The 15,633-nt window shown below is 45.7% G+C and overlaps 1 protein-coding gene across 3 annotated transcripts; it reads right to left on the minus strand.

Moving 5' to 3' along the window:
* Nucleotides 1-4,624: 4,624 nt before the first annotated feature.
* On the minus strand, nucleotides 4,625-14,529 carry CLDN12 (claudin 12). Of its 3 annotated transcripts, XM_069775446.1 has the most exons (4): nucleotides 14,391-14,526; nucleotides 13,596-13,691; nucleotides 11,598-11,664; nucleotides 4,625-8,663 (listed from the first exon to the last, which is right to left on the minus strand). In XM_069775446.1, exon 4 carries the CDS (start codon nucleotides 8,639-8,641, stop codon nucleotides 7,904-7,906), a length of 738 nt encoding a protein of 245 aa, XP_069631547.1. In that variant the 5' UTR covers nucleotides 8,642-8,663; nucleotides 11,598-11,664; nucleotides 13,596-13,691; nucleotides 14,391-14,526; the 3' UTR covers nucleotides 4,625-7,903. The 3 variants fall into 3 exon arrangements, with proteins under 3 accessions (XP_069631547.1, XP_069631538.1, XP_069631556.1); XM_069775437.1 differs by lacking the exon at nucleotides 13,596-13,691 and having other exon boundaries at nucleotides 14,391-14,529; XM_069775455.1 differs by lacking the exons at nucleotides 11,598-11,664; nucleotides 13,596-13,691; nucleotides 14,391-14,526 and adding an exon at nucleotides 9,039-10,743.
* Nucleotides 14,530-15,633: the final 1,104 nt, after the last annotated feature.

The raw sequence follows: 15,633 nt of genomic DNA on the forward strand, positions 1-15,633 counted from the left end.
GAAGGCTGGCTTTGCCATAAAAGAAAGTAAGGTCAAGGGACCTGCGCAGGAAATCCAGTTCTTAGGAGTAAAATGGCAAGACGGGCGTCGTCAGATCCCTGCGGACGTGATCAACAAAATAGCAGCTATGTCCTCACCGACTAATAAAAAGGAAACACAGGCTTTCTTAGGTGTTGTGGGCTTTTGGAGAATGCATATTCCAAATTACAGTCAAATTGTAAGTCCTCTCTACCAAGTTACCCGGAAGAAGAACGATTTTAAATGGGGGCCTGAGCAACGACAAGCCTTTGAACAAATTAAGCGGGAGATTGTTCATGCAGTAGCTCTTGGGCCAGTCCGGACAGGACCAGATGTTAAAAATGTGCTCTACACTGCAGCTGGGGAGAATGGCCCTACCTGGAGCCTTTGGCAGAAAGCACCTGGAGAGACCCGAGGCCGACCCCTGGGGTTTTGGAGTCGGGGATATCGAGGATCCGAGGCTCGCTATACTCCAACTGAAAAAGAGATATTGGCAGCATATGAAGGAGTTCGAGCCGCTTCAGAAGTGGTTGGTACTGAAACACAGCTCTTCTTAGCACCCCGACTGCCAGTGCTGGGCTGGATGTTCAAAGGGAAAGTTTCCTCTACACATCACGCGACTGATGCCACGTGGAGTAAGTGGATTGCACTGATCACACAACGGGCTCGCATAGGAAACCCCAGTCGCCCAGGAATTTTAGAAGTGATCACGGACTGGCCAGAAGACAAAGACTTTGGAATGTTGCCAGAGGAGGAGGTGACACGGGCTGAAGAGGCCCCGCTGTATAATAAACTGCCAGAAAATGAGAGGCAATATGCCCTGTTCACTGATGGGTCCTGTCGCATCGTGGGAAAACATCGGAGGTGGAAGGCTGCTGTATGGAGTCCTACACGACTAGTTGCAGAAACTGCTGAAGGAGAAGGTGAATCGAGTCAGTTTGCGGAGGTGAAAGCCATCCAGCTAGCATTAGATATTGCTGAAAGAGAAAAGTGGCCAGTGCTCTATCTCTATACTGACTCATGGATGGTGGCAAATGCCCTATGGGGGTGGCTACAGCAATGGAAGAAGGGCAACTGGCAACGCAGAGGTAAACCCATTTGGGCTGCCGCACTGTGGCAAGATATCGCTGTTCGGATAGAGAAGCTAGTGGTAAAAGTACGTCATGTAGATGCTCATGTACCCAGGAGTCGGGCCACTGAAGAACATCAAAACAATCAGCAGGCAGATCAGGCCGCCAAGATTGAAGTGTCTCAGGTGGACCTGGACTGGCAACGTAGGGGTGAGCTATTTATGGCTCGGTGGGCCCACGATACCTCAGGCCATCAGGGGAGAGATGCAACATATAGATGGGCTCGAGATCGAGGGGTGGACTTGACCATGGACACTATCGCACAGGTCATCCACGAATGTGAAACATGTGCCGCAATTAAGCAAGCCAAGCGGCAAAAACCCCTGTCGCATGGGGGGCGATGGCTGAAATATAAACAGTGGGAGGCCTGGCAGATTGACTATATCACACTCCCACGAACACGCCAAGGCAAGTGCCATGTGCTTACAATGGTGGAAGCAACCACTGGATGGCTGGAAACATACCCTGTGTCCCATGCCACTGCCCAGAACACTATTCTGGGCCTTGAAGAGAAAATTTTATGGCAACACGGCACCCCAGAAAGAATCGAGTCGGACAACGGGACTCACTTCCGAAACAACCTCGTAGATACCTGGGCCAAAGAACACGGCATTGAGTGGGTATATCACATCCCTTATCACGCACCGGCCTCCGGAAAAATCGAACGATACAACGGACTGCTGAAAACTACATTGAGAGCGATGGGGGGTGGGACTTTCAAACATTGGGATACACATTTAACAAAAGCCACCTGGTTAGTTAATACTAGAGGATCCGCCAATCGGGCTGGCCCCGCCCAACCAAGACTTCCACATACTGTAGAAGGCGATAAAGTCCCTGTAGTGCGCATGAGGAGTATGTTAGGAAAGACAGTCTGGGTTAGTCCTCCCTCAAGCAGAGGCAAACCCATTCAAGGGGTTGTTTTTGCTCAGGGACCTGGGTACACCTGGTGGGTGATGCAGAAGGATGGGGAAGTTCGATGTGTACCTCAGGGAGATTTGATTTTGGGAGAGAATAGCCAGTGAATTGGGCTGTATGATACCTAACTGCTAAATACCCTGCCAATGCATGTCATTGTATCTATAGTGTCTATATGCCATATCAAGGGTATTACTGTAAGAATTACCCAAATGACTGCGGGATGGACTTTGAAACTAAGCCAAGTACAACAGCGACAGAACTTGAACTGACACCCAGCAATTTCCTCAAGATCAACATCCTCGACCTGCAGAACAAGGGCGTGAGTTGCACCAAATGTACTAGCCACAAGTTCCAGAGGCAGCATACAACAACCCACCATCTCACACCATCTCTCTTATCCTGAAGAACTGTTACAACAGATGGAGCCCCAAAGTCATGGACTAAATAAAATCAATGGACACATTAGAGGAATAGCCCATACGCTAAAGGAATACCATTCGCGCGTGTGTGTGTGTGCGGGGGGACGACGGGGACGGACGCAAGTCCATATACTTATATGTATAAGACAAGGAAGTGGTAGTGGTCGATTGGAAAATGTAAGATCTGGGCATGATGTAGATGGTATAGAATAAGGGGTGGATAATGTCCTGGGTTCAGCTGGGATAGAGTTAATTTTTTTTTTACAGGAACCTGGGAGGTGGGGGGCATAGCCGGGGCAGCTGACCTGAACTGGCCAAGGAGCTATTCCATACCATGTGACATCATGCTCAGTATATAAAGGGGGAGCGGGCCGGGGGGTGGGCTCTTCTTTTCGGTGGGGGAAGTGGCAGAGCGTCGGGTCCCGGGTGGTGAGCAGTTGCACTGTGCATCACTCTTTTTGTATACTTTTTCATTAGTACCGTTGTTGTTGTTGCAATTTCTTTGTGTTGTTCCAGTAAACTGCCTTTATCTCAACCCTCGAGGTTCCAGGTTTGGTTTTTTTTTCTCTCCTCCGTTTTCCCCCCATCCCACCGGAGGGGGCGGGAGGAGTGAGCGAGCGGCCGCGTGGTCCTTTGTTACCGGCTGGGCTGAAACCACGACAGGTGTGTTCTCTGCCTGCTCAGTAGATACACAAAGGGATAAGTAACATTACATACCTGCTGAACCACGTATGCAAACTCAATTCCTGTAAAATAAAACAGGGGAGAATCTGCCAATAGATTTGTTTTCAATGAGCACAAATATGTGAGGTAGTTTTTTAGGAATTTTAGTATGAAAAAAATGAGGGACTCCCATGTTTTGGGAGAAATAGAGTTCTCTGCATCCCAGTATTTATGTTGACACCAAACTATCCCCTAGGTTTATACCAGCTCTCGGAGACACAAGGTCTGTCTGAAAGTGACAGCAAAGGAGGAAATGAACGCACAGAAGCAGAGAATATAAAATCATTTTTCCACCCCCCTCAAGCAAGTTGTAGTACTGGCAACAACTGCTTTAAACTGTGCATACACCATGAGAATTATTCTCATATAAATGTTACTTCCCCACCCCAATCAGATAAAAACCCAATTTACTAGAATGCCAGTTTAGAATTGTAGAAATCTACAGAGGAATTACCAACAAGTCTCATTATATTCTGCATAAATAATCCAGGCTGTTTTGTGAACTTGCACTATGGCATCAGCATTTCTAACGCTCAAAGGGTTTGTGTTTTGCCCCATAACAATGGGGAAATGCTTGTTACTGAGTCACCATAATGCTGCTGAGCTGTAGTTGCCAGGAGCAGCACACAACAGAAACGACGCATCACTAACCGTTACTGTCGTTCCGGACTGTCACAAGTCCCTGGGATGCCTGCACGACTTTCACACGTAAGGTAGTAACATATTCTCCAGCTGACAGCACAGCTGGCACAGCCGAGGGGAGGACAGGATGGCTAATGCCACCACCGATTTTCTTGTGTGACACTAACACAATGCAAGTCTTACCAGTCGAGGAAAAGACTAATCCAGCACAGAACTTTTCAGCTGGGTTAGCAAGTTGCACTGGTTAAGCGATGGCTGAGCAAGCAGCAGAACTGACACAGGGAAGGGACAGGGCTTGGGTGCAGAGTTAGGACTGCGCTCTTTTCCCTGTCACACTGACGCTTTGGCTCTGCTGTGGGGCTGAACCAGATCCTGGCCCCCAGCCTGCATCCTGGCCACAGGCAGGGAAAGGAAATCCTCTAGATTAAAGGAAATCACTCTCCGTCTTTTAAAGGCAAAAGGAACCCTAGAACTTCTTAGGGCTAGCTTACAATAAAAATAAAGGGAAATTATAAATAACAGTCTAGCTTTCAGAAGGTGGCAAAAGGATTGGTTTGGGTTTTTAGGGGTTGGTTTGTCTTGTTTGTTTGTGGGTTTTTGGTTTGTTTAAAGCAGGAGTCCTATAAAATTAGGGAATTAAAATGCAGTATACACAACATTTTAAGCCTGTTAAGGCATCTGAAACAGTCTGGCAATCAATATCAAAACAGGTAAAGTCTTAAATATTCCAGCAGTTACTGTTTTCCACAAAATTAATCAAAATAAACTGCATCTGTATGAGAATGTTTTATTAAAAATACATATCTTCTGTTTCACATAAAAAGAAGCAACACTGTAAACAAACACAACTTGAGAAGTTGGACAAGAATTACTTCAAAAAAATACAGATTCCTGTAATCCCAGAGCACCCAACCTTTGACTGCATGAGCCACAAGTTAAAACCTTCCTTTGTTCAAGACCCAGAGTGCCTGTCCTGTACACAGCAAAGTGCCCAGGAAGGAGCAACTGGTCAGAGGCAGGGGTGCTAATTGCTCCACAGCGGCTGTTCCCTGGCAGAGATACATGCAGGATACACGCGTTCTTCTCCTCAAATCCAGGGAGGCCTGTCAATCCCCAGCCCTGCTGCTGTGCACAATGGTAACCTTAGCAAGAGAAATGCTGGAGCAGCACTCAGCTCAAGTGTCACAGGTTGGCCACCTCTTTGTGTAAAGGAGAAATACAGCACAGCACTTTCAGGTAATTTCACTTCGGATCCAGCAGAAACTCACATTAACAGCACTGTTGAAAGAAACCCAGCCGTGCTTCAGTGATATAACACGATGCAACAGTCTTTTTCATAAAGATGACCTTAACTGAAACCTATGCTGGAATCCACTAACTTTTGGATCCCCACTTTTTGTAACTCAGATCCATCTCAGACTTTTGGAAAGACAATTTTCAAAGCAACCAGTTATCAGTTTAGGCAGCAGCAAACACTGATTGAAAGTTTAGTGCATAAAAATCAAAGTCAGAATACAAAAGAGCTGTCAGAGACATCTGCTATTTGAAGTGCACAGAAAAAAACACTGGCTGCATTTACTCTTGTAGAAAACATGAGTTTGCCAGGCTGCCTTTCTTGCTCTGGAGATGCTGAAGATTCTGCTCCTTTTAAAGTCACCAAGAGATGTATTCATCATCCCTCCAAAATGATCAACATGCTTTGTAAATTCAGGCTCAAAAAGCATGCCAGACACTGACTGTAAACTAACATTTACTGGCCAACTCATAACTTGCGCAAGGCACAACGAAGAAAAGACACTGGAATGATGAGGAAGCAAGCTGATGTGAAATCACAAACCAGTGATCCCTGTGCTTTGACCTGACAAAGCATCTAAGGATATGGGCAGCTGAAACAGCAACAGTATCTAAGGTTGGGCAAGCAGAATAACTGTAAAGCGAAGTTCAGTTTTTTAAGAAAAAAAAGCTGGCTTGCAAGTCATTATACATGTTCTAATCCCATACAAGTCATAATCTGATTAAAAGGAAAAAACAAAACAAAACAAAACTTCATCCAACATCATACCTTGCAAACCTAAGAGGGTGTTAAATTCATGTAACTTTAGAGGCCTATCTCCTTAAGTATTCTTCATCATCTACAGTGTTAATTCCTTAGACTGCAATTTAATCAAGCACTCTGAAAGGCCCAGTTTACTGACTATGCTGGGAATTTATGACAGAGATCAGCTTCCTCACTCAGTGCACTTAATTCCAAGGTCTACCAGTTAAAACACAATGATTCCTCTTAATATACTGTTACCACACAGATTGTAACAGAACAAGAGTTGCCCAGCACAGCATTTGTTCCTATTTCTAATGCATGGAAAAAGAAACAAACTGACTTTCAGGACCTTGGATGAGTTTGCAGAACTGGAATTAAAGAACTCTATTTGATTTTTTAGCAAAGCAGACTTGTTCTGGGATTAATGAAATACAAATATCCACTAATCTCCAGAATGCCACCAGTCAAAATAACTTTCCTTACTGGAATGACATCTTAAACACAAGATCTCAATTTGCCAAAATCTGAGCAAATCAAATTCTTGCCTTAATTGTAACACTCTTCAACTCACTGTCATCAAATTTCCAAGTACTTTCAAAGCCCATATTGAAAAGCTTTGATCCTTAGGGCTGACCTGCTCTGCATTTTAGAAGGAAAAAAATGATTTAAAGACATCCCAGGCTGGGAATTTATAATCCCTCCTCATCCTTGTAGAGCTACAAGGTGAAGCTCACAAGTTACTTAAAACCTCATCTTACAGAAAATAGGAATGGTAAACTTTCTCCAGTTGTGAGGTGGCAGCATAGGAAATAACTGGATTTTAAAATAGCTCAACTTGAAAGGTGTTGAAGAACAAGGCTGAAAAGGTTAAGTCTTAATCAGTAATTAAATAAGCTACAGCATGAAAAGTCCAACAACCATAAAGGTCAAATCTGAGAAATACACAAGCTCATTGTTACTTGTATATACATTAAAAAAAAAAAAGACAATCTAGATTTAAAAATCTCTCCCCAGGGTTATAATCCCCTTCCTAGAGAGATGTAGTTATAGCCTGTGTACAGTGTTCCAAAAGAATGTTTTATAGCCTTCAGAATTCTTCATGGTTTTCCTAATCCATTTTGCAGTGACATTTCTCTCCAGAATTGAGTAACACTTTAAAGGCTACTTGAAAAATCCATCTTTAAGATGGCCTTCAAATAAAATATTCAAGCTTCTAAACAGAATTTTTAAATACAAGTGGTTTTTGTTTTAATCACAAAACAGATCTAGTGAATTTGGTAACTTATTAAAAAACAGACTAGAAATAAAATTCACAAAGAAGTTTCTAGCCTCCAGTAATTCACAAAATGCTATTACAGTACAGAAGAACGTTATTAGTTAAGCCAGTTTTATTTCTTCTGATAGCTACTTTGAAAATAAAGGGTAATTTGACACTAATTCTATTACAGAAGTTCATAAGCAGGTAGCTTTTTGTGTGTGCAGTAGAAAATAAAGAACAGTGCTACAGAACTGAATTAGTCTGCCAAATACCCTTTTCAGACATCGCATCGTGAAACATGTGTGTCTAGATGAACAAGAAACTCAGTGAACCCCCTGCAGCCTGTTCCACTGCCTGCATTTGGATAATGCATGGGTGCAAGGGTCCACCTATGTAGCTCTTACAATGGGATCAGAATCTAATAATAGCTTATCAAATAGCAAAGAGGTTCAAACCTACTTTGATCTCAGTAAGCAGAAGGATGAATGGATACTATTGTTAGTGTACTGTCCCAACATTAGCAGCAATTTTGTCTGTAGTGAGCTCAGAGTTAAAAAAGAAAAAAATTTGGTCAGGAAGTAACACACGAGAACAGCAACAGACTTGCTGAACTCAGGTCTCCATTGCTTTGCACCTTGGCAAAGTTGACCTTACAAATGATAATATGCTCAGTGCAAGGCAGCAGAGAGAATCAAGCCTGTAATTTTCCTGGTTTGAACAAGCACAAAAACTTGGCTTCCAAGACTTTGTCTTCTTAAGATGCATGTGTCACAACAGGAATGTCAATTTCTATGGCAGAGAGGCGAGAGCGTGCAGAATACGGCTGAGAGGCATAGCTGTGCATGCTAGGGGCATGGGAATAGAGGGGCTGCCAGAAAGGAGAAGGTAGGCTTTTACATGCGCAGTACCACAGAAACAGCAGAACGGAAGTGAAAAACAGACCGCCAGCGCTGGCAATAGCAATAAACACAGAGATGTCAAAGCTAAAGACAGGCTCGTATTTTCTGTTCAGATAATTGTTATAAAAAATGACCCAGATGGATGGAGTGAGACAAATGGCACACGCAAGGAGGAACAAGAGGCCAGCCACGAGATGGCAGCCCGCACTGTTTACAAGGCATTTGGCCAATTTGATGTTTGGCACACTGGATACAAAGGCTGTGTTACACATGCCAATCAAGCAGAGAAACAGAGCTGAGACAGCAGTAAACATACTCAGTGGAAGGGCAAACTGAAGAACACGCAAATCCAGTTGATCGACAGCGGTGTACCACTGTGGGTCATATATCACACAGTCTCTGCTCCCATCAAAGCGAGCGCACTTAATCCAGAGTCCAGTGTAAACGGTCACATTCCTCTCATTCTTGTTGAATGTGTACAGTCTCATTTGCCTCCAGTTTGGAAGCAGAACTGCTGCAAGGAGTCCAGCTACTGAGGCTGTTCCACTGAGGAAGGCCAGTACAGTTGCTGCGTGAACATCCCGGCAGCCCATGCTTACCCACAGAAGTTGTTTCCTGCAATTAAAAAGAAAAAAAAAAAAATTTAAAAATCAATAGGTGCAAGTTTATGGACACAGGACTGACTACAGTTGACTTCTGTCAGGTTAATAAACTCGTGTGGTAGGCAGTAACCCTCTGGCACCATCTTTGCCTTAGACTCTTATGTGGAGGTAACGCCACCAAGTTCACGCTTTAATGAAACCTCAGATTATTTCACAGACTGTTATGATTGCTTAGCTGACAGACTACTAAATTCACTGTGTTCAAAATCAAAAAGGAGCGCTTTAACATTGGATTCTACACAGCCTTTCAGCTTGTGTCACTGCATGGACTTTTAGAGTCTGGGTGGAGAAGGTGAATCATTGAGTAAGTGTGATTTAAGAAGTTCACCTCTCCCTCAGCTGGCAGCTCCCTCTCTTTAGCCCAGATGTAACATCAGAGTGCGCGATCAGTCCTACCACACTGCCGTGTGAGTAAAAGGGAATTGCTTAAAACCATCATCGCTAGACGGGACAAGGAATGCATATGTAGGCAGTTATACACATTTCATATAGGCCAAATTGTTGGCGAGAGCCGCAAGCTAGTAGAGAAGGCTCTGTTGAGTAATTTACTATGATTTTTTCAAAAGCAATTAACAGTTCTTCCACACTACTTCTGCCTTTCAAAACCAGCTGTCCAAGCACACAAACAATTCCAGAAAGCAGACAGCTTTTCAGCTTTCACATTTTCCTCTTCAGATGAAGTGTTAAAGAATACTGCTTCCTTTTCAATATAACCACTGTCTTTGTACCTAGTAGAGCCTCTTGCCTGCAGAGATCCTGGGAAACAGTCTCAATAATGGGTCTTTTATAAAGAAATTGATTAAAAAAAAAAAAACCAGACAGACTCAATTTGAGTAATCCCGTCTCTGGGTGCTTGAGATACTTTAAAGAGGCTTAATACAGAATAGGCGCTAAGCATCCACCCCAGAGCATACTTGAAGCAGGACACTAAAAATTATAGTACCTAAAAATGAGCAGAAACTGTGAAAAATCTGAGAGCTACTAAGTCATAAACTCCTACTGAAATTTCTTCCAAATCATTATACTGCATTGCACTGATTTGTCTAAAGTCACAAAACAATTCTTTAGGTACCAGAAGTTCTACCTAATGCATATACAAATAACTGAATATCTGTATCTCAGTAAGGTTACAGACATGAGTGCAACCAAAGAGGAAATAGGATTTGATCCCTTACCATCCTTCCACACCTGCAAACACCATATGCCCAGGGAACTTTTCAGATAAGCAATTTCCATGTATACTGGAAGCAGATTACAAGCATTATCGGGCTATACAGCTAGTCAGCATTTTATTGATTTATAGACAAATAAAGAAAGCCCAATTTGTTTCGTAAGAAAGCATTAGGCATTTATTTACTTTTTACGCCATCTAACCCTGAAGGATTGCAATGGTATGTGGGAAACAATTAACTGTTGATCATACTCTTTTAAAGAAGCACTGCTGAGAAGAAATAATGACAACCACATTTAAGCTAAAAATGGACCTCATTCATCAAAAAGATGGCATTATATATTTGCTAAGAATAGCTAAGCGCAGGCAAGCTACTGTTCTCATGGCAGTAACCTTTTCAGATAGTGGATCATTGATAGGATACCTCCCAGGTAGGGGGACCTGAGACTTATTTCCATCATAACTGATTTAATATTTCGCTTAACCTCAGCATCAGTAAGGTCAGTGCAACCAACCTGCAAGGAAATGGAACCATAACAAATGAGCTTGAGAGGTAAATCTAATATATCATCAAATTTTGTTCTCCTCGAGCTTGATAATTCTGCTCTTCCATAAAGAGCTTGCCTTTGCCTGGATAAAACTTCCATGCAGGCAAAGCATACTCTGAGACAGAGGTCTACCAGGAGCAGCTGGAATAAGCACAAGACGGATGGTTTTCAGAAACCCACTGCCTCTGCAAATCACGGGGAGGTATTTTCTTTCCTTCTACATTATCAAAATATAGTTATGGCAAGGACTACGCAGCCAGGACTTAAGACAGCATGGGGGAATTTGTATTTTTCTATTACCTCTGCTGTATCAGTTACATAGACTGAAGACTTTAGTCTCTAGTTCATCCTAGTTGCCAGGTATGTTTAGGCCACCCTGCATAGCTTGTTTTTGCTAGCCATTCCTGGCAGAAGCACCAAGGGTGGGTTTTTTTTGTTATTTTTTGGAGGGTTGTTTGTTCGGTTTGGGGTTGTTTGGGGTTTTTTTCCATTGTTGTTGGTATTCGAGTTTTCGCCGTTGAAGGAGAGGGAAGGAGAGGGAAGGAGAGGGAAGGAGAGGGAAGGAGAGGGAAGGAGAGGGAAGGAGAGGGAAGGAGAGGGAAGGAGAGGGAAGGAGAGGGAAGGAGAGGGAAGGAGAGGGAAGGAGAGGGAAGGAGAGGGAAGGAGAGGGAAGGAGAGGGAAGGAGAGGGAAGGAGAGGGAAGGAGAGGGAAGGAGAGGGAAGGAGAGGGAAGGAGAGGGAAGGAGAGGGAAGGAGAGGGAAGGAGAGGGAAGGAGAGGGAAGGAGAGGGAAGGAGAGGGAAGGAGAGGGAAGGAGAGGGAAGGAGAGGGAAGGAGAGGGAAGGAGAGGGAAGGAGAGGGAAGGAGAGGGAAGGAGAGGGAAGGAGAGGGAAGGAGAGGGAAGGAGAGGGAAGGAGAGGGTCCTTAGTTGTTCTCTTGGGGTAGGAAGGGAAATACAAAGAAAATAGCTTATTTTGCCATTAGAGGGTGTCAAGGAAAAGTGAATTTATAGTTAAGATATCCCTGATCCCCCCTATCAGGGGAAACTTGTCCCATCTTACAAATACTGCTAGCTTTATAGCTGTAATTACAGCTTCAGTTACAAATCCCTGATTAAGACAGCAACAAAATAGATGTTGTCTTAATTAAGATGGATCCATTGTACTCACCAGCGGTGTGTTCAAATCAAGAGAAACTGTAGCAGCTTTAAGAGTAGGAAAAAAGGTGTTACTGGATCTAGGAAACAGAACAAGGAAAGAGTCAACATCACATTTGTTTCATACAATTCTAGGAACAGTGTTTACATTATAATTCAGAAATAAGGAATCTCAGATATGTTTACATCAGGCCAACTCCATCACCTTTCTACAATTTCCTCTTATTTAAAAAACAAAACTCAAACTGCTTTTTTTCTTCCCCCAGGATTTTTCCCTCTATCTACTCATCTCTGTCTTCATGCAAGAGACAAAAAACTCCCTTTCTTATAGGTGTTCCAAGACATGGAGATGTTCACATCCTGAATTTTGTGTTTCTAGCAAAAAAAAAAAATCCATATAAAGCCATATAAAATTATTACTTCAGATGTTAGGTTCCAGGCTGCACTTATACAGCTGGGACGAAAGGGTGCAATGATTTTGTTTTTGATGTCAGAGAACAATACACAGACTCTAAACTGTTTATATACTTGTTCTCTATTCCTTCCTGGCTTCTACACAAAGGTTTGAAGGAAAAGGGAGAAAGGCAGGAAGTACTGGTGATGCATTTTCAATGGCTGTCCAGCTTTTCCAGAGGAAGAGAAAGGATCCTCTTGTGGATTCTCTTTACACCCATATCTGGGATCCACACCACAGGGTCCCAAGAGCAACTCTGCAGGTCATAATAGGAAAATCGCTTTTCTACTGGACAGTCAGACCTACAAGCATGTCGTTATGTGATTGTAAGAGCTAAAGGTGAGTTTGCCGTACTAACACATACAAGGACACAGAGTTTATTCTAAGTGACCTATATCAAAACCTGAAATATTGTAACATTTATATATGCGTAGTCTCCTGGGGTGCAACATCAAAGAAATTCGTCTATGAAACCATCTAGGCAAGAGAGAGACCTTACAGCACGCACTCATGCAACCCAAGTTTTTCACTAAATGAGAAAATTAATTTCCAAGTCTGGAGTCCTCCAATATGAATGCTATTGCATACAAGACACAGAAATGCAGACACAAGGAAATCAAGCATCCCACTGGCTTTCCACTGCCAGGTTAATCAACCAAGGCCGCTATGAGTAAATGCGATAATCTGGGCAAACTAACTATGCAGGGCTGCAGAGGTCAGCATCAATACCTTCAATTGCATTTGGAGAAGGAGCAGCTTTTTTTTTTTTTTTTTTTTTTTAGTTTGGATCTCAAAAAAAAAAAGTATTATTGCACAGCTTGGAGCAGCTGTTCTTATTCACTAATATTTCTGAGCAGTTTTCAAGCTTTTTGTGCATTTAGCAGCAACTGAAGCCAAGATAAACATACAGATCCCCCTCTGCAGGTTCACACCCCAAAATACCAGCCAGTGCTCAGTAACAACCATCGTTAAGTAGAAAATTAGTACTGGCAAACAAACCTGTCATAAAGGGAGCTGTGCCCAGCCCAGGAGTCCCTCCCATTAAATGATGAAAACCTGTGGCCACCAGCTGTTACAATAAACAGATACAGAGCAGGTATGGAATATTCTACAATATCCAACTCAGAAAGCCCTCCATTTCTACAGACATGGAGTTTCTTTCCTCTTCCTCTATCCATTTAGTCCATCTGATTTTATTCTCTATCACTGGTGGTGTTGAACAACTAGGGATCTCAGCCACTTCTGAACTAGCTGTCCAAGGGAAAAAAGCACACTTTGGCCAGGATAGGTGAAACCCTGTCTCACCTTAGATTCTAGACCCGAGCTTCTCATATCCCAAAGATTTTACAGCTGTCATACTCAAGGGTCTTGTATCTGACCCACAGGAGTTACCAGTCCTAACACCACTTCAGGGACAGAATTTACCACGGCTCCTAATCTAAGATCCACAGTGCTGTAGCAAGAGATGCTGGCTGAAGCTGGTTAAAAACTGGTAAACCATTAACTGCCCACAAACTAAAAAAATGAAGGAAAGAAAAAAGAAAAAGAGACATTTACTAGAGACGTAATTCAGCGATGAGTAAAGCCAGCTCTGTTCCCTTGCATGGCCTTGAGAAGACCGCGGTCTGGGAACCACTGCTGTTCTGTAAAGCCCTGCAGGAGGGAGATCACCGTAAGTACAATTCAAAAACAAACGCGCTCCCTAACGATCCACAACAGTATTGTCACTTAAAAAATCACGAGTTTTGGATAACTGACCACCAGAAACTGGAGATCAACAGCTATCCCGTTTCAAGATAAGTGGAAGTAACTGATACAGAATCAGTCCCACCAGTCATTTTTTTTCCTTCCAGAAATCAATCCCTGGGGTCCAAGTTCTACAAAACTCCCTATTAAAATCAAACCCAGACGTACAGGATGAGAACCAACGTTCCCAGCTAACGCATTAGGACTCTCAAGAACGACTTGCGGCGCGGGCCACCGTCTTACCGACCGGTGCGGAAAAACCAGGAGGCCACGGCGGCGGCAGAGGCGGCGGCGGCGGCGAACGCGCGCTCCCCCGCGGAGCCGGGCAGCCGCCGCGCGGGCCCCGCCCGCACCCGCTCACCGCGGCTGCGCTCCCAACCGAACCGCACCAAGCCCGCCGCGCCGCGAAGCCAGACTTGCGGGGGAGCGGGGCTGAACCGGCGAGGGCCGCAGAGATCATCCGCCCGGCCGTGCGGCCCCCGCTCGGAGCCGCCTCGCCGGCAGCCCCTCACGGCCGGGCGGCCGCGGGCGGCTCCCCTCGGGCGCCGCCGGGACGGAGCCGGAGCCGGGACCGCGTCCGCCCCCACAGCCGCTCTCGCCGCCCACCTCCCCGTCAGGGCGCGGGGGCAGGCAGGAGAGGCACCATCTCCGCCGCGCTCCCCGACCTCCGTCCGCCGGAGCCGCTCCTCTCCTCCCCGGCGCTGGGGAGGCCGCGGGACGCCCGCCCGGAGGGTTGTGGGGCTGTAGTCCAGCGCCGCCGCAGTGTCGGCGCCGAGCCCCGGCGCGCACTACAACTCCCAGCGGCCCCCGCGGCGGGACCCCGCCGGGCGGCGCGGGGCCGGGCGGCCGCTGCCGGGGCGCGGCCTCGGCGCCCTCGCCGCGGGGGCGAGGCGGCCGCTCGGTCCCGCCCGTGTTCAGGGAGGGCTGCGATTGGCGCGCAGCCCCCCGGCCGCAAAACCCGGCGCTTTAAAAGACGGACCTCCAACGCGTCAGCGCCGTGGCGCCGTTACTCTCGCCGGCGCTTCGTGAGGCCGCGGACAAAGCTCACCCGCTATAACCCTCGGCGGCTCTGGGGAGCCGCGTAGCTACGGGCCCCGAAGGACCCAGGCGGCCGCTCGCTCTAGCGGGCCTCGGCAGGGCCCGTTTCCCCGCGCTCCGCACTGCTGCGTGCAGGTGCAGCTACGCTTGGCACAGGCCCTGCGGCCCCGGCCTCGGCCGCTGCCCGGGGACAGCTGGCCGAACCGGTCAGGGCCGAGACGGCCCCAGGCCCCGTCAGGTCAGCAGTAAAAACCGGGCGTTTGGTCTTCCCAAAGCAGCCGTTCACTGGGAGAGCAGCTGGGTATTGGTCTGGGTGGTGGTGAGTGATTGCTTTTGCATCTGTCTGTCTGTTTTTCCTCCTTCCTTCCTCCACCTATTGAACCTTAACCTGCAAGTTACCTTGCGTTTTCTCCTTGGGTTCTCCCCTGTCCTGGTGAGCGAGCAGCTGTCCGGGTGCTCAGCTGCTGGCCTGGGTCAACCCCACAAGAAGTGCAAAGGCCAGTGCTAGTCCTGCAAGCTACAGCTCTTAAGACTGGCTCAGTGTTGCACTTGACGCGTTATCCGTTCATCGCTGAAGTTTCTGTAACTCTCCATACACAGCTGAAATGAAGGCAAGCTGGGTCTTGTTTCAAACTCCTCCCCCTCCCCCCCATGTGAAATTAAGACCAGTGTTCAAGAAGTCTAACAACAACAACAAAATGTTATTTTCAACAATGAAATAAATGGAGTATCAAAAACTGTTGACAGCCCATACTTAGCTTTGGTGAAAACGTTACCCCAAACACCATAAAATAAGAAGAAAATCAGAATG

The sequence above is a fragment of the Haliaeetus albicilla genome, chromosome 2 (assembly GCF_947461875.1).
Source record: "Haliaeetus albicilla chromosome 2, bHalAlb1.1, whole genome shotgun sequence".
Taxonomy (NCBI): domain Eukaryota; kingdom Metazoa; phylum Chordata; class Aves; order Accipitriformes; family Accipitridae; genus Haliaeetus; species Haliaeetus albicilla.